This window comes from Thunnus albacares, chromosome 13 (assembly GCF_914725855.1).
Source record: "Thunnus albacares chromosome 13, fThuAlb1.1, whole genome shotgun sequence".
Lineage (NCBI taxonomy): Eukaryota > Metazoa > Chordata > Actinopteri > Scombriformes > Scombridae > Thunnus > Thunnus albacares.
Window position 1 is genome coordinate 28,056,290 of NC_058118.1, and position 24,948 is coordinate 28,081,237.

The following is a 24,948-nucleotide window of genomic DNA, read 5'->3' on the forward strand; positions in this document are numbered from 1 at the left end:
AGCAACAGGTTCGACTCTGTATTTTGGGACGTAAAGGGGGCGGGAAAAGATCAAATGGGGAGGGAGGGGCCAGTATTATTCATGTTTTTGTCTTGTCTTTGCTGCTGATAAAACTGATAGCAGACAGTGTGACTGCAGTTTCTCTGGGGCGCTGTCATGACTTCCACTAGTCAAAGAGAAGACCAATTTTATTCTTAAAGAAGCTTGAACAAGAGGAAGATTAGATCAGTAACAAAGCATAACCTGAGCAACAAGGGATATTTTTATATTACTTTAAAGATGCACAAGGAAGAGGCAAAGATTTTTGAAAAATTGTTTCAACAAGGTAATGTATCTCTAGATTAAAGCTGTGATATTATACTGCAACTTGATGATTTTGAATTTAAGATTTGAAGAGTTCTTTGAGGACTTATACACACCTAGTGTGTGAAACTGGCATGTAGTAATTAAACATTTAAAACCTAAAGACCCTTAGATCTGTTTTTTTTGTCATTAAATCCAAGACTGAAAAAGGTAAATAAAAACATCTTCGCCACTTTGACAACACATGTTGCATTAAGATAACAGATGAAAACGCTAGTAATTACTAAAAGGCTTATATTAGGTATAGAGCAATATCCCCAGTAATGTTAAAACTAAAATAAACATCGTTAGCTCATTTGCCAGTACAGAATCGTGCATCCAGACATGTTCATCTGTTCATCTAGTCCCCTGGAATTCACTTTACAGTGTGTTGCATCTACGTTACTTTTAGTTGTGTATGACTTACAGCATTTATGTGTTTACTGGTGTTGTACATTTACATTTCTTTATGTATTTTTTTAATTTTCTTGCATTTTATTTAATTTCAGCTGTTGTTTTTTCCTAAATGTGACACCATGTCAAAATGTTGCAGATGTGCTCTTAATTTTCTTGTGTTTTGTCCATTTGCATGTGCTTTGTTTAAGTTGCAGAGCACTTTACACCTGAAAATAGCACGTTTTCCCACTCTTAACAGTAAGCGAATAACTTTACAGATGTGGCCACAGGAATACTGAAAAGACAATGAAACACTCCTTCCTTTTTCGTTACTTGCAACGTTGGCAAACTCAGAATAGGCAGATATTGATGAATGTATAAAATAATACATTACAGTACCCAAGGTCACACTACAGTGAACCTGAAATTTATAGATATCCACATGAGCCGTAAAGACGAATTCAGATTGCATTTCATCTTTTAATGGAGGCTGATATTTTTCCTACTTACATTAAGTCTAAACCCACTTCTGTGTTTTTCTTGACTTCAGGAGGTCATATAAGCCTTCAAAGTTTTCAAAGATTCATGTGAAATAGCTTGTAACATGTTGTTGCATGGGCTGAGATTATATATAACTTCAAATAATAAAGCTATGGTAATTATTTGTAGGTTGCTATTTAGCCAAAAATGTTAAGAAATATAGTCCGGTTTATTCTACCCACAGATTTCAGCATTGTAACTCGTTTTACACTTGCAAGAAGCATTTTGGACATTTTGACCAGATAAACATATGAAATTTGTGTCCTCTCTCCTTCAGTTAAAGCAGATTATGACAAGAGTAGAAAGAGAGACGCAGGATGATCTTACAGCACCACCATCCACCTCTCTGTGTAGGAGGATCTTCTTCAGTCCAGCAGCTGAGCAGCTCAGCCTCGGCTTGAGCCAACAGTGCCTCCGGGTGGCCGTGACTTCACATTACAGCCGAAAGAAGAACTACACCATGACTAGACGCAGAACATACACACGCTGTTAATGCACACACTAATTTTTTTTTTAAAAAAAGAGGAAAACGTGTGAGCAGAAAATGTAAATTACTTTTATTTAAAGCACACAGAGATGATGACAGTGGACTCAGGGCTTATTTCTCCGTTTGTTCCTCAAATTCTTTCACGATGGCCATTTAAATGTCTTTACCTTTAAAAATACTGAAGTTTTGACATCTTGTAGCACCACATATATTATGTGTTATTGTCTTACTGGTCCAGGTGTTAGTTTCCACACTAAAACTCTAGATTAGTGCATGCTATGATATTCTGCTGCATGGCATGCACGTAGAAATAGATTGTGACCCCTTTTTGCATAAATATTCATGACATGACTTTATCTAATAATGGGGACTACATAATCTTATTTCCACAAACATTATTGACAATATTTTTAGTATTATTGTCATTTTTCCTTTCTAGAGGAAAAAACAAACAAACAAACGAAACAGACTCTTGCAGACCTCTAATTCGCCGTCTGCATCTCCCATTTGCTCAGCGATTTTAATATATCTGATGTTGTGCTCATTGACGACTGTTTCAACTATTTGGAGAAACAATCGACCAATCAGAGCTTTGTGGGCGTGATTAAGAACGGGGACGTTGTCTTCCGTTGTAGCTACAGAGCCAACAGAGACACATTTGTAAAAGTTGGTGTTGGTCTTTCATAAGAAAAAACACTCTTAAATCAACGTTTTTCTTCAATCGTCTTGAAAAAACTGTTCCTAGAAACCACAACTGCAGTCTCTGTTTTGACTGAAAATGACACTGGTTGTTGGATAAATCCCTTTCTGCTTATTGGTTATGGGGCAAAACATAATAAAATACCGTTCCGAACAGAAATCAGCTAACATGAGCACGGTCAGGCTGAATGAATGAAGTGAAACGAAATGGTATTTCAGTCTGATTTTCAGGCTAATGATATCCTTGTATACTAAAAAATAATGTAAAACAAATTTAAAGGCCCCTGAAAACTTATTTTTTTTAATCATCTTCTTATGTGTGTAACTGGATCCTACATTAAAATATGTTATTCTCACAAAGTTGTAACAGTTTTGGTTATTCACATGAGGGATTTCTTCATTTGTGTTTTTCTCTGCTCTTCTGAACGGTTTGAAGTGGGCGGGTCTCAGTTGGAAAAACATGATGTCACATACTTCACTGCACCAATCAGGATTTAGCAACAACTGAATCTGATAGATGACAGTTGGTGTGTTTTTTTGTCATTGCCCCTTTTTGTTGAGTGTTAAACTTTTGAAAAATAATACTAAAATAAGTTTTTTTCACATTGATTGTTGGATATTTAGCCAACTTTTCAGGGTTTTTTAAAATAAATCCTGCGTGAAAACTGTCAATCTGGATAAAAGTTTCAGATTTGCAGAGACACAGATAACAAGACAAGGAAAATAAAACTGAGACTTGTTCAAAACAGTCTATCAAATCAAGTTTATTGAATTTTAAAGGGGTGCTCTGAACTCACAAGTTGCAGCTACAGTACATAACTCCTCTTACATCATTACAATAGTCTTAAGTTGGTTTTTTTTCTTCATAAAACAGTCCAGTCTCTTTTCAGATAGGAAATTTCCTCAAAAAAAGGGTCACGCTACAAAAAAGGACAGATGCATCAAACCTGATATATATGTATGAAAAATTAGAATGCTATCAAAAATAATATGGGGCAGGAAGTGTTAAAGGTTGTGAAGGTGCTGCATTTAAGTCAGTTACACACCCATATGGCGGAACGGTGAGTGATATGGACAGCAGGTCAAGATTCAAATCTCCAAAAACACATCCACTGAACTAACAGATGACAGGTCTAAAAAACAAACAACAGAAACACAGCAAACAAAGTCAAGACTACAATATATCTGCGATTTAAAGGGTATCAACCTTAAATGATGTGTATCCATTAAGAAAAACAAAATGATGGGATTTAAATGCTACAAAATATGAAATACTACAAAATATTAATATAAAGGCCTTAAACTTGCTAATAATTTCAACAGGATCACAGGACAGGTTTTTATTCTCATTCTAGCAGTAAATGCATAGCAATTTGTTTCACATAGTTTCAACCTGTTAAAATATAAATATGATTTTTGAAACAAATAATGAGAGTTTAAGGATATGATGATACATTGATAAACATGATAAATACAGCCACAACCTGTAAACACTGCCTGCCATCTTAGTTCTTTCACACTCTGTTTTGTGGGTATCACAAATAGATTCTTCACAAGGCACTGGAGACCAAATTTGGTTCACTGCCCACAGATCAAAAATCAGTCCCAGCAACACAGTTTTTGCAGCGCAAGCTCATCCAAAAAAAAAGAAAAAATTAAAAAGAAAAAATCTGAACGCTCAAATGTTTCAGTCACGTTTGTGCATTTTCCATCAGCCTAATGCCGCATTCACATCATATCAGAGCAAATCTAACAGAATTTTGACGTTTAAAATCAATAGAACACCCCACTCATAATTATATTTATTAATAAATTTAAAATCCATAATGAACAAAGTGAAGCAGAAGTCACTTTAGATGTCAGTAGAGCTGTATATGTGTGATTATAACTTAAAATCCTTTTACTAATGATCTCTGTGCATTTCTTTCTGTGTGAAACATTTTGCAATTAATATCAATTAAGTGGCAAAAAAAAAAAAAAACTTCAAAAAACTTACATGTTCCATTTGTAATAAGTAACAATGCCGGGATCAGACTACACAGTATTTTTGCCTTTCAAGATGGTTACTGTGTCAGATTCAAGAAACAACGCAGACTGTACATTGGACCCCAATCAGTCATTGCCAGTTTTCATGACTTTGCGTGACCTACATAGGTGATTGGAAAGAAGGTGCCAGGGGTCGATTTCAGGACTAACTCTGTTGCTCTCTGCTCCTTTGGGTCAAAATCACAAACACATCGTAGAAATTGTCAAACTGGGCGAGAAAAGGCCAAAAATGTCAGACATGCAAGTCTTTTTGCCTTCCGCATGACACACTCCATGGAATAAAAAGAGCAATTGTCAGGCCTGACGCTCATTTTTATTCCACAGGCAACTCTTGGGAATGATATTGTGTTGTCTGATCCCAGCATGTTACTGTCCATCCAGCAGCTCATATTTACATCTAACATGGCATGAACGTAGCATTAGGCCACAATTTTTAAACCCGTTCTAACTTCATTAATTTCGGCCTTACACCCCACCACCAGCCCAGCCCAAATCCTGTCACTACCCACAAAGAAGGGAACAACCCTGAAAGCATATGTGAAAATACAAAGCAGCTAAATTATACAAAAAGTGCCACGAGGGGGGGAGGATGCAATTATCATCCCCATTCACATCTCATCAATCCACAGCAACTCCAGACACATGTATGATCTAAATGTGTCTTATCTTCATACTGTTCAGTATACTGGTTTGTTATTTTTGGATGTAAAAGTAAAAAAGGAATTAATATGTGCCTTTGTCAACTTACCCTTTAAATGATGAGAACATAGACACCAAAATTGCTGTTGATTATTGTGCTATTTACATCTCTAAAAAGATATTTTCACATATATTTTTAGACAAAATAAAAATGATAACATTTTCATGAAATGTAATCCAAACAGTGTATTAGGGAGCTCTTCTTTTGTCAAAGATGTTTGCTGGCTTCAAAACAGCAAACAGGCCCATTTATTATTTCCTCTGTTCCTCAATGCTTCTTCTCACTGATGATTTCTTTAATCTGCATTTCTGACAAGCAACATCGCCCATAGATGTGTCTTTAGACGCACCAGAGGGCTGTCAAAACCTCATGGGAGTTGACGTCATAATAAGCTAACAAAATAATTATTGTTTTATAATTACAAGGTGTAAAAATCTTTACTAGCAGATACCCATTTAGCTTTAACTATGGGCATAAAATCAGAGGAGCATGCACCAGCTTTTCAAAACACTGATTAAAGATATCTTCAAATGAGAATGCAGCTGCGTCAGTGATTGCTGATACTAAAATGTCAGCGTCAGTAGCCTCAATGTAGTGAAGACCTATGCTAAAGTGTTAGCACGAAGCCTTCTATCACTAAGTGGTAGCTTGAAGTGAAATCTCACTCAAAATAATGTTACCAAGAAAGTAACTATTGCTCAACTTAGCGAAGGCCTATGCTAACATGTTAGCAGGGAGCCAACTGTCACTTAGCATATATGAAGTGTTAGCTTGGAGCTTAGTGCGACTTGAAATGCAGTGTTAGCATTTAGTTTACAACCACTCAACATACAGTAACATGTGCTTAAGTGGTTCCATGGAGAAAAATCTCACTCAAATAATGTTAGCAAGAAGCTAACCAATGCTAAACTTAGCATAGGCCTATGCTAACATGTTACCATGGAGCCAACTGCTACTACCTAACATGATATGTGATAAGGTGTTGGCGTGGAGTAAACTGCCAGTTAGCGTATATGAAGTGTTATCTTGGGGCCTACTATAGCTCAAAAGATAGTGTTAGCATTTAATTTACAACCACTCAACATACAGTAGTATGTGCTTAAGTTTTACCATAGAGTGAAATCTCACTCTATGCTAATACTTAATAGTAATGTTAGCAAGAAGTCAACTGTTGCTACACTTAGCATAGGCCTATGCTTATATGTTAGCATGGGGACAGCTATAATAGTATGTGATGAGGTGTTGGCTTGCAGCATAGACTGTAATATACAGTATTTAGAAATTTATATAGTCTATGGCTTGAAGTTAAGTACCAGTGTTAGCTTGGAGCTTATTATCACTCTGCAGTGTAAGATAAAGTGTTAGCATGTAGTCTGTAGTGCTACAGTATACGATAACGTATACACCTGCTAATTTTGGTATCCATATTCCCATCCAACAGCTGATAAAGGCAAGGGATAGGAAAGAATCAAACGTTTTTTTAGCCTTAGTGTGGCCAAAAAAAAAAAGCATTATGTAGTTTCACAACCAATGAGCTAAAATTACAGAGCAAAATGTCAGTGACTTCAACACAAGCAACATGTAGGGTGTGTGTTAGTGGAGAATCAACTAAACAGCAAGCAAGCATTTCCTCCACCAATATATCTTCAGAGGAAACATCCATCACAAACCCAACAAGTTGGTCACTTCCTGGGATCAAAAGAAAGAGGATAAGACTGGAGGGCAGTTATGTGGGTTATGTGTGAGAAGTGGGTCACTCAGCTATGAAGTCAAACAATCTAAAGCTGGTCTAAAATACTGAAAATCAAATAGATTTTTTTATATATATCACAACAGTTACTATGATTAACTAAAGTGCCTGACAGTCTTTGGTTTACCAACCCTTAGTAGTTAAGTATCACAAGCCATGTCAGAAAGCATAAATAGAAGAAAAATCAATAAGAAAAAAATGCTTTAAAAACACCATATAGAAAAGAAAACAGCATACCATTCTAGATGTGATCATGTTCAAAATAACTCTTATAACCTCAGTTTCATCATCTTACAATAAACCTCTACATTATACATACATGTGTTAGCAACTTTATCATACTTCATCAAACCCTGAGCAAAGAGGATGAACTTAAGACTTCCTACATTAATAATCTATCAAGTGACAAATACACCTGTTAATATATGTGTAGTCCGCATGCTTTGAACCTTTCATGTGTCTTACTGAGGGATTTGCAGGTTAAGGATCAGATGCTGTTGTATGTGGCAGTGATCCAGACTCCTAGCAGTGGAATTAACGTGGCTTGTCGTCCCTTAATTGGATATGAACCTCACAAGAACTAAACACTGTAGTCAGGTCAATGAAACAACCTCTGGGCTGATTTCTGGTTACAACAATTCATTGGATATTAGTTAGTTAGTTTGTTTTTAATCAGGTATTGGCAAGTCAGTGTCTCTAGATTTGATATGAATGTTATGTTGGAAGTACAGAAATAACATCTGAATTTTGGACACACACACACACACACACACACTAACAAATATATAATTTAGCTTTCTTAATTACCAGCAGGCCAAAGATGAAAAGAAAGAAAGAACAAACTGCTTTAGAAAAGCTGTTGCAATCAAAAAGTGGGAACTTTTGATGATTAAATCTAAAGGAGAAAAAAAAAGGGGGTGCAATGTTGGGTTTTCTGTTTTAATACCATGATTTTAGAGCAACATCTAGAGACCGCTGTTAAAATCTTACGGATCCAGCGCAGTGAACCTCCGATTACATTACCTCCAATTACATTCCCTCTATTGGACGGTTTCCCTAACTGTCTGTCAAATAAACCTACCGAATTCAGTGACTCATTGACTTTTTGAAAAGCTATGAAGCAGTTCTAGGGAAAGTCAAGCTCAAACTGTTACGACAGACTTTATTTTACAGTCAGGAACTACTCCACCTCCTCAAAAAGGTTTGTCTCATCATGGTCTACATGCTGTTTCAAATATTTTTCTGTGAAACCAATCCAAAAGCATTAAAACGAACGTATATATGTCAGTTTTTCCAGTGTATTTGGTGTAGGGTGAGGTCAAGGTGGCTGAAAACTGAGATTAATTTATCTCAAGGTAGCAACTACATAAAAAGATATGAACAGTATCAATAGGAAATGCCCACCTAGCCCTACTAATCTTGACTGGCCCTGCCTTTAAACTGCTGAGTTGGACAAGCAGATAATCCTGACAACAGATGGCAGCAGAGAGGCCGGGGGGGGGGGGGGGGGGGGGGGGGGGCGGCTCACTCTGCTCTGCTAACTCTCTCAGCAACTTTCAATCATTGCAGAACACATCAGCCAAGAGACCTGGTGATTGGAGGTCATAGATAACCAACGTTTCATTTATCCCTGCAGACAAGTGGATGCAGGAGGCCGAGGCTGGACGGGAAAGTAGAAAAACCGTGGGAGAGCTCAGCTGAAAGAAAGACAGAGAGCAGAACAAAAAGCCTGGGATGTTTCCAGTAACAGTGGCCTGGTGAGCCACGGACAAAAGAGCCCTGCACTCTCCTGGTCTCCAGCCAAGCCAGACAAACAAACCCATCATTCAGCAGCCCAGCTCTCCTTACTCCCTCATCCTCACGTTGCTGGTCAGGCAGGCTACCAGCAAGATGACTCATCACCTTTTCCCTACACTTCTGTTCCCACTAGGTGCTGGATACCAATGTGTTCGCTATTCAGGGGGTGCTGAAACTAATCAGATCCCTACTAATAGGGCATGATGACACGGCAGAACCCAAAAGTGCAACACTGGACTCAGTCATCAGACAGCAGTCTTGATGGTTCCATATATGCCAGAAAGTTGAAAATTTGACTTCCTACAAGAAAAAAAAATGTATTTGAAAATTGAAAGACTGTCATTTTTTTTTTACTAGAAAGTTGAAATACTATTTGAATTTTTTTTTAAGATTATTTGAGCCATAATGATTTGTCTGAATTTGAAATTCACAGTGTATAAGCACCACATGTTTGTGAAATGAAGCGTCATTTTAATCCTATCAGTAAAGTCGGCAATTTTTCTCTATATTACAGAAAATGGAGGAAACTAGTGAACCGTGCTGGGTGGTCTGGACATTTTGGATTTCAAAACCAAAGACACAAAAATGGCGGATAAAGTTAGGGCTGTCAGAAGTAGCTAAGCTGCCTTTTAAAAATGCAACTGCCTTTACACACAGCAACAAAAGTCTGTGGGTTACTGAGGGTATGTGAGTTGCATTCAAACTTGATTTTTTTTTTTTTTGAAAAGGTGACAGCCCTTTCTGGTCAGCATCCGAACAGGGGAAACTCAGTCAGATTTGTCAACTGAGCCGCTGTTGTAAATGAGTACTCTACGATCTTTACACAGATTGTTAATAATGATCAATATACACTTGTTAATTCAGCACTACTTCATTTTGAATTCATCAAAGCACCTGTGAGGTAAATCTAAAAAAACAAGCAAACAATTTTTCGACTTCCTACTCGACTGGAATGCAACACGAGACTTGTGTGATGATTTGTGGTGTGGAGTCCCCGTAGAAATGTACAGTAGAAATAAACGTAGGGTCCCAAAACATTCAGAAACAAAGCAACGTACTGAGACTTGAATTTGATATGACTTGACATTAGTCTTGTATACATGCACGGCAGCCCCTTTTGCATAGATTAAATTTGCAGGACAGAAAAAAGCCCATTAATGCATTCTGAATCAGTTAGTTCACTATAAAGCTTATATGACCAAGAGTATTATCCAAGGGTCTAGAATGTGTGTGAAACTAACCCTGTAGCGTATTTTTTTTTTGAAAATAATAGCTTCTGTTTAATTGTATTCAAAAGTGAAGCATGTGACATTGATTTTCTCTCATAAATGCCTCTAAGATAAATGTCTTTCTGCATCTGTGACTCCAACAGAAATTAAATATAGCTTTGCATGATAAAAATGGTCCTCTCAAGTCAAGCAACAATGTCTGGATTATCAGTTTAGATATGATTTTAAAAACTATTTTTTGTGATGAAACTATAATATGATGTAAATCTCTAGAAACATTATAGCCCTGTGTTAACACCTCATACACAAGTGCATATAAATCTCTAGAGCCTCAAAGAAAAGTAACTGGATGTCATTCATTCTCTTACAAATGTTACAGACACTTTTCAGGAACAATACCTCCTGATTTACTTGATTTTTTTTGTGGCGAATTGCTCTGAAATTTCAATCCTCGGTGTAAGTTATTGCTCTGACCTGGCCCTGAGATCAACCAGGCATCATCTGACCTAAACCTACATTAGGTGTTACCATGTTCTTATCACCCCCCTCTGAGGTCTGATGGGCAGATCTGACAGACTTTCCACTGGACATTTGACCGTAAGTGACCCTCAGTGACTGTGTCGTCCCTAGCTGCTCCACATCAGCTCCGGCTGTCAGCAAGGCAACATTTCTACGGCAGCTGCAACGCTCCAGTGTCATCTAACAAGAGATTTTGGATTCATAAGATGAGTCTCTCAGTAGCAAAAAATAAACTTGCCCTCTTCTCTGTAAATACATGCAAATGATACAGACACAATACAGCAGAAATTTGATTCTGAATTAGTCCAAATATACTACATTTTCTATCAGAGGGCTATATCTTGCCTTATATCGGCTTTACGTGATTATTCAGACATTGTCAGCAATGCGGTGTGTAGTTTTCGCCATGTGATTAGGTTGATGTCATGTCACAGGAAACCAAAATCCAGCATGTACTTATTTCTTGACGTGTACTTCAAGACGAGCAACCATGAAAGTGACTTATGTGATGGAAATCTTCAATTTGTGAGAATGAAGCATGAGTGTGATGGTGCCGCCATTCTCCAACTCGAGACGTTGGGAATTATTGCCAAACCGAATTCCTGAAAACGTTCAACCGGCAGTAAAAAAATATTTCCAAGTAGGAAGCTTGTATTTACAATCTTTCCCATGGAATATGGATGCAGCATTATTTCTGTGGGATACACTGCGCATACGAAAAGTCTTACTGAAGGGGACGGCTACTGGGAATAAATGAGCCGGGGCCTTAAAACTGTGCTGGATGTCACGGTGAGGAACATGGGATTGTTGCTGCAAACTGATGCCATGGTGACATGATGATGTATAGGAAACCACAACAACAACAAAAACAAAAAAAAAAAAACAGCAGGGGTGAAAAGTCAGAACCTATCACATTAATGGGGTATAAACAAAAAAGAGGCTATTCCAAACAAAATATAAATTAGCTGTCAAATGTGAATGAGGTCACATGTGTTCCTCACATTTTTTCCTTCTAATACTACCTAAATTTGCACCCCCTAACCCTTCATGTCTGCGTGATAAGTGAATGAACGGGAGGTGGGAACGCAACTCCGACACATCACTCTTACAGCAAAACCATAGAAATAAATACAACCTGTTGTAACGGCCACTCACACACACACACACTGTAGCAGACCCTCAACATCAGCAGAGGCTGTAAACACAGTAGGAGTAATAGATAAGATTACTTCTTTCCATGGAAGCGCCTCCTCAGTTTCTGGTGCTTTTACTCCACGTTTTCACTCTTTCCTCAGTGCTGTAAATGTAGACAGACGCAGCGTAGCACTTCAACAAGATCCAGGCAAGAGCCAAACCCAATAAAAACCTAAATCATCAAACTTCAGTAGTAGAATTGGATTGGTGGAGAGGTCCACTTAGGCAGCAGATTTCTAACTGAGGAGTTAAAGTGTGAGGAAAATGCCAAGGAGTGCAGGCAGTCCTGGTGTACTACAGTACAATGGTGGGGTTTGAAATGTATTAAGTCAAACTAGTGCCTTTGCAGAAGTAGTTGCGTTAGTAGCTGAGTGTGCGGCTTGAGCGAGCATTCGTGAACTGGATATCAATCATCCTTAGAATTGTCAGTGACGGCAGCCACAGGTGACGAGTCTGGCCTACGGCTACGCTGGTACAGACGGTAGCCCTTTCGGCAAAGCAGCACGAACCAGTAGACCTGCGGCGCCAGGATGCAAGAGTTGCCCAGGTTGGCGGAGAGTGGCAGGTGGAAGGGCACGCTGTAGAGCGGGATGCCGTAGTGGTGGCCGTACATCCAGTACATGTAGGGGAAGAGGGCGATGCGGCAAATAAAGAAGGTGAGTAGTACCATACCGCCGTTGGCCTTGTGCAGCCAGAGGTCCTGGAGGCTGAGCTGGTGTGTGGAGACAAGAAAAAACGGGGAGGGGTGGAAAGAGGATATGGATGAAGACAACATTTCAAGGTAAGCTGGTAAAGTAGCTTTTTTTTTTTTTTTAAATCATCATGGGCAGCTATTATTTTAAGTCCTTCATCACTCAAAAATCTGTTTTTCTTCTTGTTCCTTCAGTTGGTTGTTTGAGCTTCACGGTGCAGAATCATGTACAATATGTATTTAACTTCTTTTTTATTTTTCATATGTCTTCAAACATGAGATCTTTAAAGTCTGCTTGCCCTGCTGACATTGCATCTATGGATTATAATATCTGTTAAAGGATGTGTTCATCAGTTGGTCTGCAGTGAAATATTTTGGCCCATTAAACTGAGTGCAGTCATTCATGGTCCCCAGAGGATTAATTCTAACGACTTTGGGGATCTCCTGACTTTTAATTGAGCGTCACCAACAGGTCAAAATTCCCACTTGTCTAATACTTCAGTTAATGACATGATACCTCTAAAATAGTGGTAATATAGTGTACTACAGTCTTTATTTTATTTGTTAGTAGAGCTGCAATTAATAGATTAGTCAAATGACAGAAAAGTAATTTTGATCTACTATAACTATTTTGATAATTGAATAATCTGAGTCATTGTTTGAGCAAAAAAGCCAAACATTTGCTGTTTTCATCTTCTCAAATGTGATGATTGAATGCTTTTATTTGTCATACATGATAGTAAATGGAATATCTGAGACATTTCTAGATGTCACCTTTGACTCTGGGAAACTGTAACAGTAATTTTTAATTTCATAGACCAAATGATTAATCGATTTATCGAGAAAGTAATCATCAGATTAAATAGATAATGAAAATAATCATTAGCTGCAGCTCTATTTGTTAGGGTATATTTCTTAGATTACATGGTAATACATAGTAAATAGTATATTATTATGTTTTTGTTATAACCTTTTTATTGGTACCTCTTCACCATTCTTTCCTGAGTCATACCTAACAATGATTATCATAAGTGATTCAGTTATCTTCTTCTTATCTTTGAGGTGAAACACTGCAGGAACGCTGGTCTGCACAACAGAAATCAATAGGAATCAACGCTGCGGTTGAGAGCAGTAAAAATGTCTGGCAGAGTTTCTGTTAGTGCTGATCTGGTCCAAAGGAGGGCAGCGTTTTTTTGAAGACAGAGGAGCAATGGAGCTTTGCTTTGCTCTTTTTCTCTGCTGACACCAGATGTCAGCAAAGACCTGGAAGCTCACGGTCCAGTGATTTTACTGAGATACACAGCAAGGCTCTTCTATTCTTAGATTACTGCTTTTCTAAGACGTGGAGCCTCTGACGATGCAGCACATACGTGCTTGTCAACATGCAGGATATACTGCCAGTTGTATGGGTGGAACCAATAAAGGAATTAACTGCAGTGGAGACTGGGAGAGTAAACAGTGCCATAGCTTCTTAGCTAAATGCTACTGACTAATGTTTGCTTCTTTTTTTTTTTCTTCTTTTTTTGGTGAGCCATGCACCTTAATTATTGATGGTACAGTGACAAGCTACATCCCAAATGAAATGGAGGTACTGTGGTTTTTGATGATGCAAGCACTGCATATCACCTGAAAAGGAATTGCATAAGAAAAATGATGAATGAATTTCTTGTGCCCGGGCAGAGAGTCATAACAAGACGGCTTTAGAACCGCTGCAGTCCAGCTCCTATTTACAGATATCAAATACCATTTATGCATCTTTATCATTTACACTGATAGCTTCACATAAATCTGAGGTATCTCTGACAGCATTTGTGTATTTCTGAAAATCCATTAAAAATGATTTTTTTATTAATTATTTTATACTAGGAAAATATCATTTCACATTAGGTTGGCGACAATGTCCTGAAGACAATGACATTAACTAATCACACATATTCAAGGTGATGTATCACCTGACAGTTCAGGGAAATTACATTTATCCTGCTGTAACATTTGGCCCGAAGTCTCACTAAGTTGCCTATCAATTATTTACATACTGAATAAACCTTTAAATCGTATTTGGGGACGTTACAATTGAACATTGTGTAATCATATTTAAAGTGTCATGAAGGGATGTCTGAAGGGAAAACACTTGGAAGCTTTTTCCAGCCTATTTGGCATGCATTTAGCATATTTATTTATTGCTAAATGTGTTATAAATTTGTTTTGTTGGTCTTTCTGTGATGATTTCTGGAACAGGAACACAGACTACTGACTGTTTATTTCTCAGTAGGTGGAGCTGTACGTTTTTAAGGTCGGCTTGGTGCCTCATAGCTTTTAGCCTCCATGCTAATACAGTACGTTAGCAGGCACATGTGTGAAAAAAAGTGAGAGCTTATAATTACTTTTAAGCTAATAAGTAAACAATCTAGAGCTGCAACTGACAAACATTTACAGTATCAAGTAATCTAGCAGTTCTGTTTTGATTGATTCATTAATTTGTCTATAACATGTCAGAAAATAGTGAAAAATGCACATCACAATTTCACAAAGCCAGAGGTCACATCTTCAAATGAGTTGTGTTGCTTTGAAGTGTATCAGTAAGCATGATATATGATATCCTACTAAAAGAGTGAGGCTAAAGCTACATGTCCCCGGGCAAAAGTCAGCCTTCTCACTAGTTAATGATCCATGTAGAAGATATGGAGATATAGAAACAGTATTGTTCTTATATAACAGTGTAGAGCTTGTTAGCTTATGTGCATAAGACAGAGGTTAGATATCTGCTTTATTGTTTATATTTTTAAAACTGTAGGTTCTGCTTTCAATGTAACAAGAGAAAATGCTTTTAGGATGAGATATTGAGGTGTTTGGAGAACATTGGCTGTGGCTGCTGGAGTGCAAACTTCCCCAAAAGCAGCAGGAAAGAGGTGCTAACGTTAGCCTACACTCTGATAAAAAAGCCTACAGGACTGGCTTTCACACAGAGGGAAATACAACAAGATGGATGTAACAGTCGTGAACATGTAACCTGACAAACTGATGTAGTTAATGATAGGCTCTCGGCCTTTGAAGCAACACTATGTTACTACTAGTGAGCTAGTTACCTGGATATGCTAACGTTTGCAGCCTGGAGCAGACCAACAGATAATTTTTAATATATTCCCTCCACTTTTAAGATTGCTAAGCTATGATTGGACATTTGCTGTTTGGGGGAGGGGTTAAACCTGTCTGGCAAAGTAAGGGTGGCCTTGTCAGTGTCAATTATATAATGTTTACACTACATGTTCTCTTTACACAAAAAGCACAGAAAACACGACATAAGTATGACCTCCTAGTTGTGTCTGATGCTTGCATGTGTGTACACGCTGTCTCACCTGAATAAGTATCTTCCCCAAGGAGACGAAGGGTGTGCTGAGCTCTGTTAGAAACAAGCAACCGATGAAGAAATCCCCCTGGTCCCTTCTGAAGAACTGAGGAACAGACAAACAAGAGCACACACGGAGTGAGCAAACAAACACGAGCAGGGAAAAAACACAGCTGACATTCAAGGACGACTTCTGGAACGGTCTCATTGAAAATATGCTAAGAGAGGTTTCAAAAGACATGCGATAGTATCAGGTTTTGACTTGTTGTTGTTTTGATTAATCGATTAACACTAATTCTGACACAATTTAGGAATAAAGCTGCTGTTGGCAAATATACAGAAGTATAATTGCTCCATCCAATGTTATCCTTTACATACTAATTTAAGGGTGTAAAAACCTCTGAATCAGCCTTTACTCCATCATGTGACACTAAAATGATTCACTGAAACCGACCCTTCAGGCTGCCATATGGTTCACATGGTCATTAGTCCTCTGTAAAGCCAATCCTTTTGATCTGTTTGATAGCTGAATAACAAAAATATAGCCTGAATAAAAAGCTTTCCTTTACTAGTTTTGTATAGAAGTTTGCCCTGTAGTGTTTTGTGTTACATCTGTCAGAAGAGAACTGTCAGTGTGGATTTGTTGTGGAAGGAAGGTTTGGACAACCACTCTTCAGTTATCAATCAACAGCAGCACTTTAGGGGTTTGGTGTACCTGAAAGATGTCACTGACACTTTTTTTTTTTAACCCACCCTGACTCTGCTTGCCTCACCTGCAGTTGCATGTTGTTACTGGGGCGGGGTATCTTTAAAACCACAAGTTCAGAGAGTCCAAAATTGTCCTGTCCTCACTTTCAGACAGCAAACATACGTCCACATAAACAGACATATTGAGCATGTTTCAATATAAATCAGATTCAAACAGATTACATTTAAAACTGACAACCAGAAGCTGTTGAGTAAAATCCTTTTGCCAATATTGGACAGATAATCTCTATGTTTTTTTTTGTGTGTGTAATGCCACAACCACAAGAGGCAAATGTCTTACACCACCACAACTTCAAGATAGCAAAAAGGGAAGAGAGGCCGGCCAGGGCAGAGAGAGTGATGTCCTGTACATAAGTAATGAATTAAGCTTTGAAATATTGACCTGCTGCACGGTGCTGTGAGGTTAGAGAAGCCATCCTAGAATAGGTGAGTCAGTCTAGATGGATAAAGGGACTCCAGACAAAAGACAAGTGCTGTCTGTTAGCCTAGCTTACTGTGTGCTGATGATGAATAAAGCATGAGTGGCTCCAGACGAGGCCTTGCCATCTGGCCACGAAAGAATGACTGAGACCACAGAGGGGAACTTTACACCACGCCTAACCAACTACCTGGCTACCTCATTCCACCTCCACCTGCACCTTGGTGTGTATGTGGTACCTTTATACTACTGTAAGTCTCTGCATGAGGCATCGTTCAAACTGCCAGTTTGCCTGCAGCCACTGACAAAAATAGGTGTATCTGTGGTTGTTAGCATTTGATGCTCACCATCTGTCCAGAGATTTATTCTCCTGTGTGCACATAAAATGTCATGTTTAACCACTAGCTAACCAGACATGAACATAAAATCTATTTCATGCTAACTACCACTGAGGTTGATTCAACACCTTGCACCATCATGTAAACCAGTGTCAGTACAGGGCTTAAATATAATGATGTTCCTCTCGACAGCCGTATCTTCTTTCTTCCCCTGCTCCTCCTGGGGTATCGTTAACCTTCCAAGGTCTGATTTGTAATATCTCAGGTACTCTAGGTCTGCCCCTAGTTCTCCTCCTAGTTGGACTTGCCCTGAATACCTACACAAGGTGGCCTCTCAAAGGAATCCTGATCTGATGCCCCAACCATCCCCATCCAGCTCAGGAGAGATGGTTCCACTCTGAGCTTCTCCTCCTGTTCCTAAAGTGAGTCCACAAACATTGTGACAGACACACTTTATACTGGTCACATTCATTTTCTTTTGGTTATTTGGTCCCAAACAGGGCTGCAACTAATCATTATCAATCATTATTATTATTATCATTATTATTGGCCTTTTAATACTGATACAATTTAAAGGATAAGTCTGGTGATTTTTCTTATTGTCAACTAATCCCCTGACGTCCCAAAAACCAACGATGTGGGTGACATGCTTCTTAATTACACTTATTAGTACACTGTTCCACTGCCGTAAATAACTCACTTGCACACCAAGTTCGCGGTTGAAAATAATCCCCAACAAATACATTATTTGCTCCTGTTTGAGTAACTTTATGTTATGCATATTTAAAACTACAGTGCCTGGCTGTTTTAGGAAATTACTGAGTCTTTTACTGAATGAAACTGTATATTTGTGTCCTTTTTGTCTTCGGAAGGAACCAATGTACTTGTAGTGCCACAGGAAAGTCAGAAGGTATCAAGAGACTGACTAAGAGATTGTTGGTTATGGTCTTTTCATGGGTTTCTATCATAAGAAAAATACAGAATAATGTTTTTTTTAACTCTAACATTGAAGCAACAACGTATTTCTGAAATCAGCTGGGAAACTTTTTGCTTGATTTCAACTTAGTTGCTTTAATCTACACATAAAGGTTTGGTCTTTTCCTTCTCCTGCATGTCATTGTCCTCCCAAACAGTTTTTTTGGATAAGTATACCAGGTCATGTATTACCCGGGCAAGCCAGAGTGGCATAAAGCTGATGAGTGAGGGAACAAGAGGAAAACCGGAGGGAGGGGTGGCGAGTTAAGAGAAAGAGAGGATGACTGCAGCTGCGGCTGAATAATGTAGGGTAATGTGATCTCATATTGCAAGTGACTGCCACTGCAAACAAAAGGGCCGGGTTTCCACTGCACCTGGCCTGCTAACCTGGGATACTACTTGGAAAGGAGAGTAGCTCTGGTGCATGTTTCTGTAAACCCTATGGGATATAAACTGTAGTAGCAGGTTGAAGGTGGTCTGTAGCGAGCTCCTGAACAAGCAAAGTCTAGTGTGTGATGAAATAAATAGAATTATAATACAAATTTAGACTAAAAATATTCATTTATTCAACACTACAACTGTCAAGTTCCTCTATGGACTGAGTTTACGGGACCTTTCTTTGTTGACACCGTGAACTCAGGTGTAACATTTAAGTAGGTCTCCAATTTACTGTTATGCTGGTTAATCTTACACAAAAAGTCATCCTGGTGCACAGTACCTCTCCTCTTTTGTTGCCTGCTTCCTTGTTTGCCTTCGCTTAACAACTGACTGTATAATTACCCATTTAAGATATTTTTTCCAAGCTTTGATGCTTTTATGTACATTGAGATCTTTGCTCGGCTTCAGTTTTCAGAAAACAACCTGCATCTTTCACTCTCCCTTCCTGCTCATTCATACTGCATCTGCCTCCCTCCAACACTTACAATTCAAGGACGTAAAATAAATCAATAAGAATAATTTGTTGCTATTTTTTTTCAAAGAAAGCAATCAATAATTACCAGTTAACTGTTCTCTTTCCCTTCCTGCTATTTACTCCCTTGAGGCTTGAAGACTTGTTAATCCTTTGAACTGAGCTGGACTCTGAGGACCTGTTTCCTCCCATGAACCACACAGAAAATCAGTCAAGTGGTCCTTTCTACTGCATAAAGCTGAGAACTCCACCGTTTGAGATTGACCAAGAGTTCACTTTTCAGGTACCAGGATTTTGCATAAAGGCACACTATCGTCATCCAGTTGTAATAGAAGTAGTTGTGTGAGACAGAAGTTCAAACCCTGCTTACTACGTTCATCTTTATATATAGTCTATGGTTGAAACATACTGACTCCAATACCTTACCCTAAAGGAGCCACTAACTCACCTGCGTAATTTCATTAAATAGTTTTAGTGTCACTTTCTGGTCTAAGTTCTGTTTTAAAGGACGTTCCATCCAGGTGGAAATGACAGTTTAGGGTACCAACTCACTATCTGCGATTTAGGGACATTTTTCAAATGAATAAAATGTTGTGTGTTGAATCGCTTCATTCAGTTCAGTTCAAACATTTAAGGTCACTGACTTTGTAGTTTGTTCAGTATGTACATCAGCGTTCATACCGTCGTGACATTCAGCTTTGATTCTGACTTCTATCTTAGTGAGTTCAGTCTGTCGCTGGTTCAAACTTGTTGCATTTAGTTAAACACAACAACAATAATAATAAACAATACAAACTCTGCTTATAAGGTTAGTAGCTCAGCTGCCAATTACTTGCAACAGAGTTAATACATTGAAATTTTTCTGTGGCTTTTGCAGTCTTAATACGCTTCTAAACAGAAGGTAACAAACTTAATATCACAGCTAAGCTGAAAACAGCTTTCAGTCACCAGTGAGGTGAAAAACTGCTAACTAGTCAGTGATAAAGACGATTCTATATCGTCAGTTCAGTTTGAAGATTTGGTGTTAAAGAATTGTTCATACATGTACCCAACACCTCTATAATTAGTACAATTCATAAGCTACAAGCAGCTTCAAACCATGTGTAATCAATGTTGTTGAGATGAGCGGGATAATAGATGTTTTGAGAACCAGGTGGATCAGTGCGTTTGCATGCTGATGTACATCATGTTATGTATCTTTTACGTTTTACTTGCAATCGTATCACTTTTTTTGCTACATTCCAAGCAGCCTCTAGGTCCATTTATTTCAGTTCAGGTTGAAATCTGACTTGCAGAGACTCAAATATGACTTGATAGGTAATCCATGACTGTGAACACCATGTGTACTTTTTTGGTGCCACTTAAAGTCCAAGTGAAACAGAAGTTAGAGCATCTTTAGCTTCTGTACGGTGTATTTCCAGTGAAACAGAATATTTAAGTGGTGTACATTTACAAGAGGAATTTAATTAAATCCTTTGCATTTGATTGGATCGCTAAAAAAGAGGTGGGCTTACATATATATATAAAGTTAAGTGGAGCTGCAGAGGATTGCTTGCTCCACACACACCTCCCTTACCTGTTTGATCAGGAGGAGGACAAGGGAGAGATGAATGAATTAGACTTCAGCCACATTGTTTTGGAAATGAAAACAATTTTTTTTGCCCACTGATATCCAAACACACATCTCTTCAACTCTCTCTTCATCCATTTCCATATCACTCTGTTAGTTACTACGACCAATAAAACAGTGAAGTGCGGTTTACTATGACCGGTGTGGCTAGCTACTTGCCCAAAGTCACATTTGACTGGATGAACTTTTGTAAACACCCCTGAGTGCAGGATGAGTCATCAAACATGTGAAACTGTTTTACAGGAAGAGAAAAGACAGGGATTTTGATGTAAAAATACTCTGATACTAATTTTTTCATATATATTTGGCATATAACAAGAAATAAATGAACAATTAACACAAGGACATAGGATTAAAACTGGGAAAATGTATTCTACATTTCGCTGGGACTTAAAATAATCATGAGGAGGTAATGCAGTTTGAAGCGAGGATTGATTTTGAAAATGCACAATAATACAGCACACACTACTAACGCATTACTGGAAATGGACAGTATGAAAAGAACACGATTTATTACTCATCACTAGGGCTGATGGAGTATGATTCAGAGTTATGAGACAGTTGTTTCGGTTGCTTGAGTTGATTGTGTTGTTGCTGCAAACAAACTGCTCCAGGGTTCGACTGGAAGCGAGCTGAGACCTCCCTTTCTTGGCGATCTCAGCCCGCTTGATTTGTCCCATATCCGATTGCGATTGCTGTGTTTATATATGATCCCGGTTTATTAGTTAACAGCCAGTAATCAAACGGTGTTGATAGAGATTGTGATGCAAATCATTTCAGCACCAGCGCTGCAAGATTGGGGGCAATCACTGTCAGTACTGCTTGCATCATATATATAAATGACTGACAGCCATTAACCAGTAACTAACTGGTTAATTTTTAAGAAAAATTGTGATATAGCTTTCACTTGTGAGAGCTGTCCAGCAGTCGGTGGTGAGAGCTAGCTTGTCTGCCCTGGTTAGCTTGACTTTTAGCTCATCCTTCTTCACCTCAAATTGTTTTCAATGCATTTAGTCACAATAGCTCTCAAAGGCATAACGTACTCAGGTTTGAGGTACTGAACTAGCTCTTTCAGTCTCTTGCCCTCTACCACACTGAGTGACAGCATATCGGTCTCTATCATTCAGCACACCAACTGGATAATGGCCTGATAACAAAGTAACATCTATGTTGTTATTACAGATTGACTGTAGCATTAGCATGATAGGCTAACAGTCTGTCAGGCGTGTGACTTTATATCCGCCCCGTTAAGTCTTTCAGAGCACACAAACATCGTGAACACACCTGTCACCTGCCCAGCACGGTGCAGCTACACCTTATTTTTATACAGTCTATGGGCTACGCACAACACAGCACGGCTATGCTAATGATTGTAGCCATGCTAACTAGCTGCTAGTCGCCGTGCAGGCTGGTAAAATGGATCCGTCATGTCTCTTTGTATCTGCAGGTTGGTGCTCCTGTCAATGTCGGAGACACTTCTTTCGGTAAATGTGTGTTTTTAAAAGTTATTTCAGGGCTGAGCTCACTCTCACCGATTAACGGTCAACCACTGAAATCCCTAACCTAAGTTATTGGTCTTGACTACAGACAACATGACCTCATCAACGCTGCTTCAATGTCTACCTCGTTTTTCTCATCACCCACCCCTCCCTCCCCCTCCTTACCAGTGTGACAGGCAGCAGGATAGTGAGTAGGGCGATGTGATGCAGCACCAGCAGGAACTCTCTGCGGACGAAGGAGTTTATGGTCCTCAGTGAATGCTGCTTGTACTCCTCGTGCCCTTTGACGCGGAAGCGGTGGTAGTGGCTGAGGTACATGGCGAAGATGTCGTATGTCATGTAGGGCACACCGTACCAGATGACAAAGTAAGTGGCCAGCCAGTGCCTGAGGAGGAAAAGACAAAATAAATGTTGATATTTATTTATCTACATCTTTATTAGAGCTGCAACAATCAGTCAATTCATTTTCTGTCAATCAACTAATCGATTAATCTGCAACTATTTTGATGATCATTTAATGGTTCAAGTCAATTTTCAAGCAAAACTCCAAACATTTGATGGTTTCAATATCTTGCTTTTCCTTGTCTTAACATTGTAGTAAACAAGACATTTGATAACAACTTTTCAGTTTTCTGATGTTTTATAGACCAAGCAGTTAATCAATTAATTGAAAAAATGTGTATATATATATATATATATATACACATACATACATACATACATACATACATACAAAATATATATAAAGCATTGAAAACAGACTCCCATCAGCCCTTGAGGCTGAAATTAACTGGATTTCATTTCTTTTTCTTGTTCTTTCCTCTAAATATAAACTTCTCAAATACATCCGTACATGTTTGAGCCCAAAATACGCAAATGGCTGTTTTTCAATAGCCTTACACCTAGATATAATGTGCATATAATTACACTCCATCTAAGCAGATCAAATGGGCCATCTCACAGTCATTTATGAGTTTAGGTTAAGGTTTAAATAATATCATTAACATGTACTTTGCTCCAGTAGGCTATGCAGTTGATGGTAAACTGCATTACCTTTAGTTTCAGTTTGAGTAGACACAAGCAGACAGTCGCTTTCCCTCTCCTTCCCATAAGCATGCAAGGGCTTTAAGGCAGGCGTATGTAAATACAGTATAATAAACAGCTTGGATGGCTGCAGCAGTCTAATGAGCACAGATTATGGTGATGGTTAATTATGTGGACAGAACGGAGTAAAGCTGGAGGGCAGAGCTGAGCTACTGACCTCTGACCTCACACTGGGTTCTTTAGCTCTTAAGGTCAGTGGATGGAGATTAAGAGCAGAAAGGCACAACAAACAGCTCGGGGTGGAATGAATGCTGCACGACTCAGTTCTGTAGTATAAAAATATCTGTTGTATTAAGGGCAATGGAAAACACAAAATGAAGATTTTGTGAAGAATGACAAAATTTTTTAAGCATACACAGAGGAAACACTCTTGAAACTTGCTGATAAGGCCTTTCCCATAAAAATATGTGTATACCAACACACATCCTTCCTCAGCCTCTGTGCTGCACGTTACAAATGATCAGACAGTTGCTTTGGGATAAGTTCAAGGTAGTAATGACTGATACTGTATTATATTCTATAGGATACATGATTAGTAATTTTGTTTGACTGTTTTGTGCTACTGAATAGTACATTACTGCATTTATAGCAGTTATAATTATGCATGATTTGTGTGTACCTACAAGATAATTACAGTTTACTACAACTTGGGTCCTCGTTTTGTATCTTTGGAAATTGTCTCTGTTGGTTACAATGACAATGTGCTCACTAAAGTCAGAGCATTAACTGCTGAGATCTGGGAACATGGCAATGTTGCAAATTCAGAGTTAAACAGCAAAAGACGACAAACAAGTTTTAAACAAGTCAACAATTAGTCAGATTTTATAAACCACTTTATTTGGGGGTTTATTTAGACAAATAAATTGGATGGGCCAAAATTTACTTTGTGCAGATATATATCGTTATCTGCGTGGCCTATACTAGAAGTAACAAGAAACAGTAGTACAGAAATGCAAGACATTTATATGCTTGAGGCAGTTTAGAGACAGTGATCAAGCTTACGTAACAAAAAAGAATATTATTGCCCGATATATTGTTTTCAGATATGTTAAACTTTCAAAAATAGGAAGTCTAAAAAAATCTAGTATCACTGGGGCTCTGAGCACTCTCAAAATGTTTGTAGCAGTCGCTCAAAAAAAACTGTGTATGCAAGTATATGGCGAATATGTTAGGTCAAACTCGAACCAGGAAGTCTGTTTGTAAATTGTGAAGTTGTTTAAAACCTGTCTGATCATCTGTCTGTTTGTGTTTCTTGTCCCATCTGACTTCGCTGTAGCAATGTTGCTGTCTGTTAGTCAATGTAGCTATTCAGTGTGACAACATGAACACCAAAACTATTAATGATTAGCATGAGGAATAATATGTTCCAGGCTGACAAACTCCACATATTATATGCCGTTTCCTAAGTATTGGAGCTTTTTCAGCTGCCAAACCTTGTAATAGTTGTTGCAACTGAGGCAATGAAGGCTAAATGAAGTGACAGATTGTGATGGAGTATTAGAGTATTCATGGGCCTGACTGCGGAGCATGTGTCTGCTAAGCTCCAGGCCCTGAGCACGTCACAGGACAG

At 38.5% G+C, this 24,948-nt stretch overlaps 1 protein-coding gene and 1 long non-coding RNA gene across 11 annotated transcripts in view; one reads left to right on the forward strand and one right to left on the reverse strand.

The window, feature by feature from the left end:
* Positions 1-66: 66 nt before the first annotated feature.
* On the forward strand, positions 67-4,501 carry LOC122996143. The gene is made up of 2 exons (XR_006406937.1): positions 67-325; positions 1,556-4,501. It is a non-coding gene; the product is annotated as an uncharacterized LOC122996143 (long non-coding RNA).
* tlcd3a (TLC domain containing 3A) overlaps positions 3,204-24,948 on the reverse strand; it is a 40,407-nt gene continuing 18,662 nt past the window's right edge. For all 10 annotated transcript variants that reach the window (XM_044371721.1, XM_044371722.1, XM_044371720.1 and 7 more), the window contains 3 exons: positions 22,440-22,659; positions 15,747-15,842; positions 3,204-12,411 (listed from right to left, as the gene is read on the reverse strand). In XM_044371721.1, the coding sequence (XP_044227656.1) occupies positions 12,106-12,411; positions 15,747-15,842; positions 22,440-22,659 (622 nt within the window). In that variant the 3' untranslated portion in view covers positions 3,204-12,105. The remainder of the gene's footprint in view (positions 12,412-15,746; positions 15,843-22,439; positions 22,660-24,948) is intronic.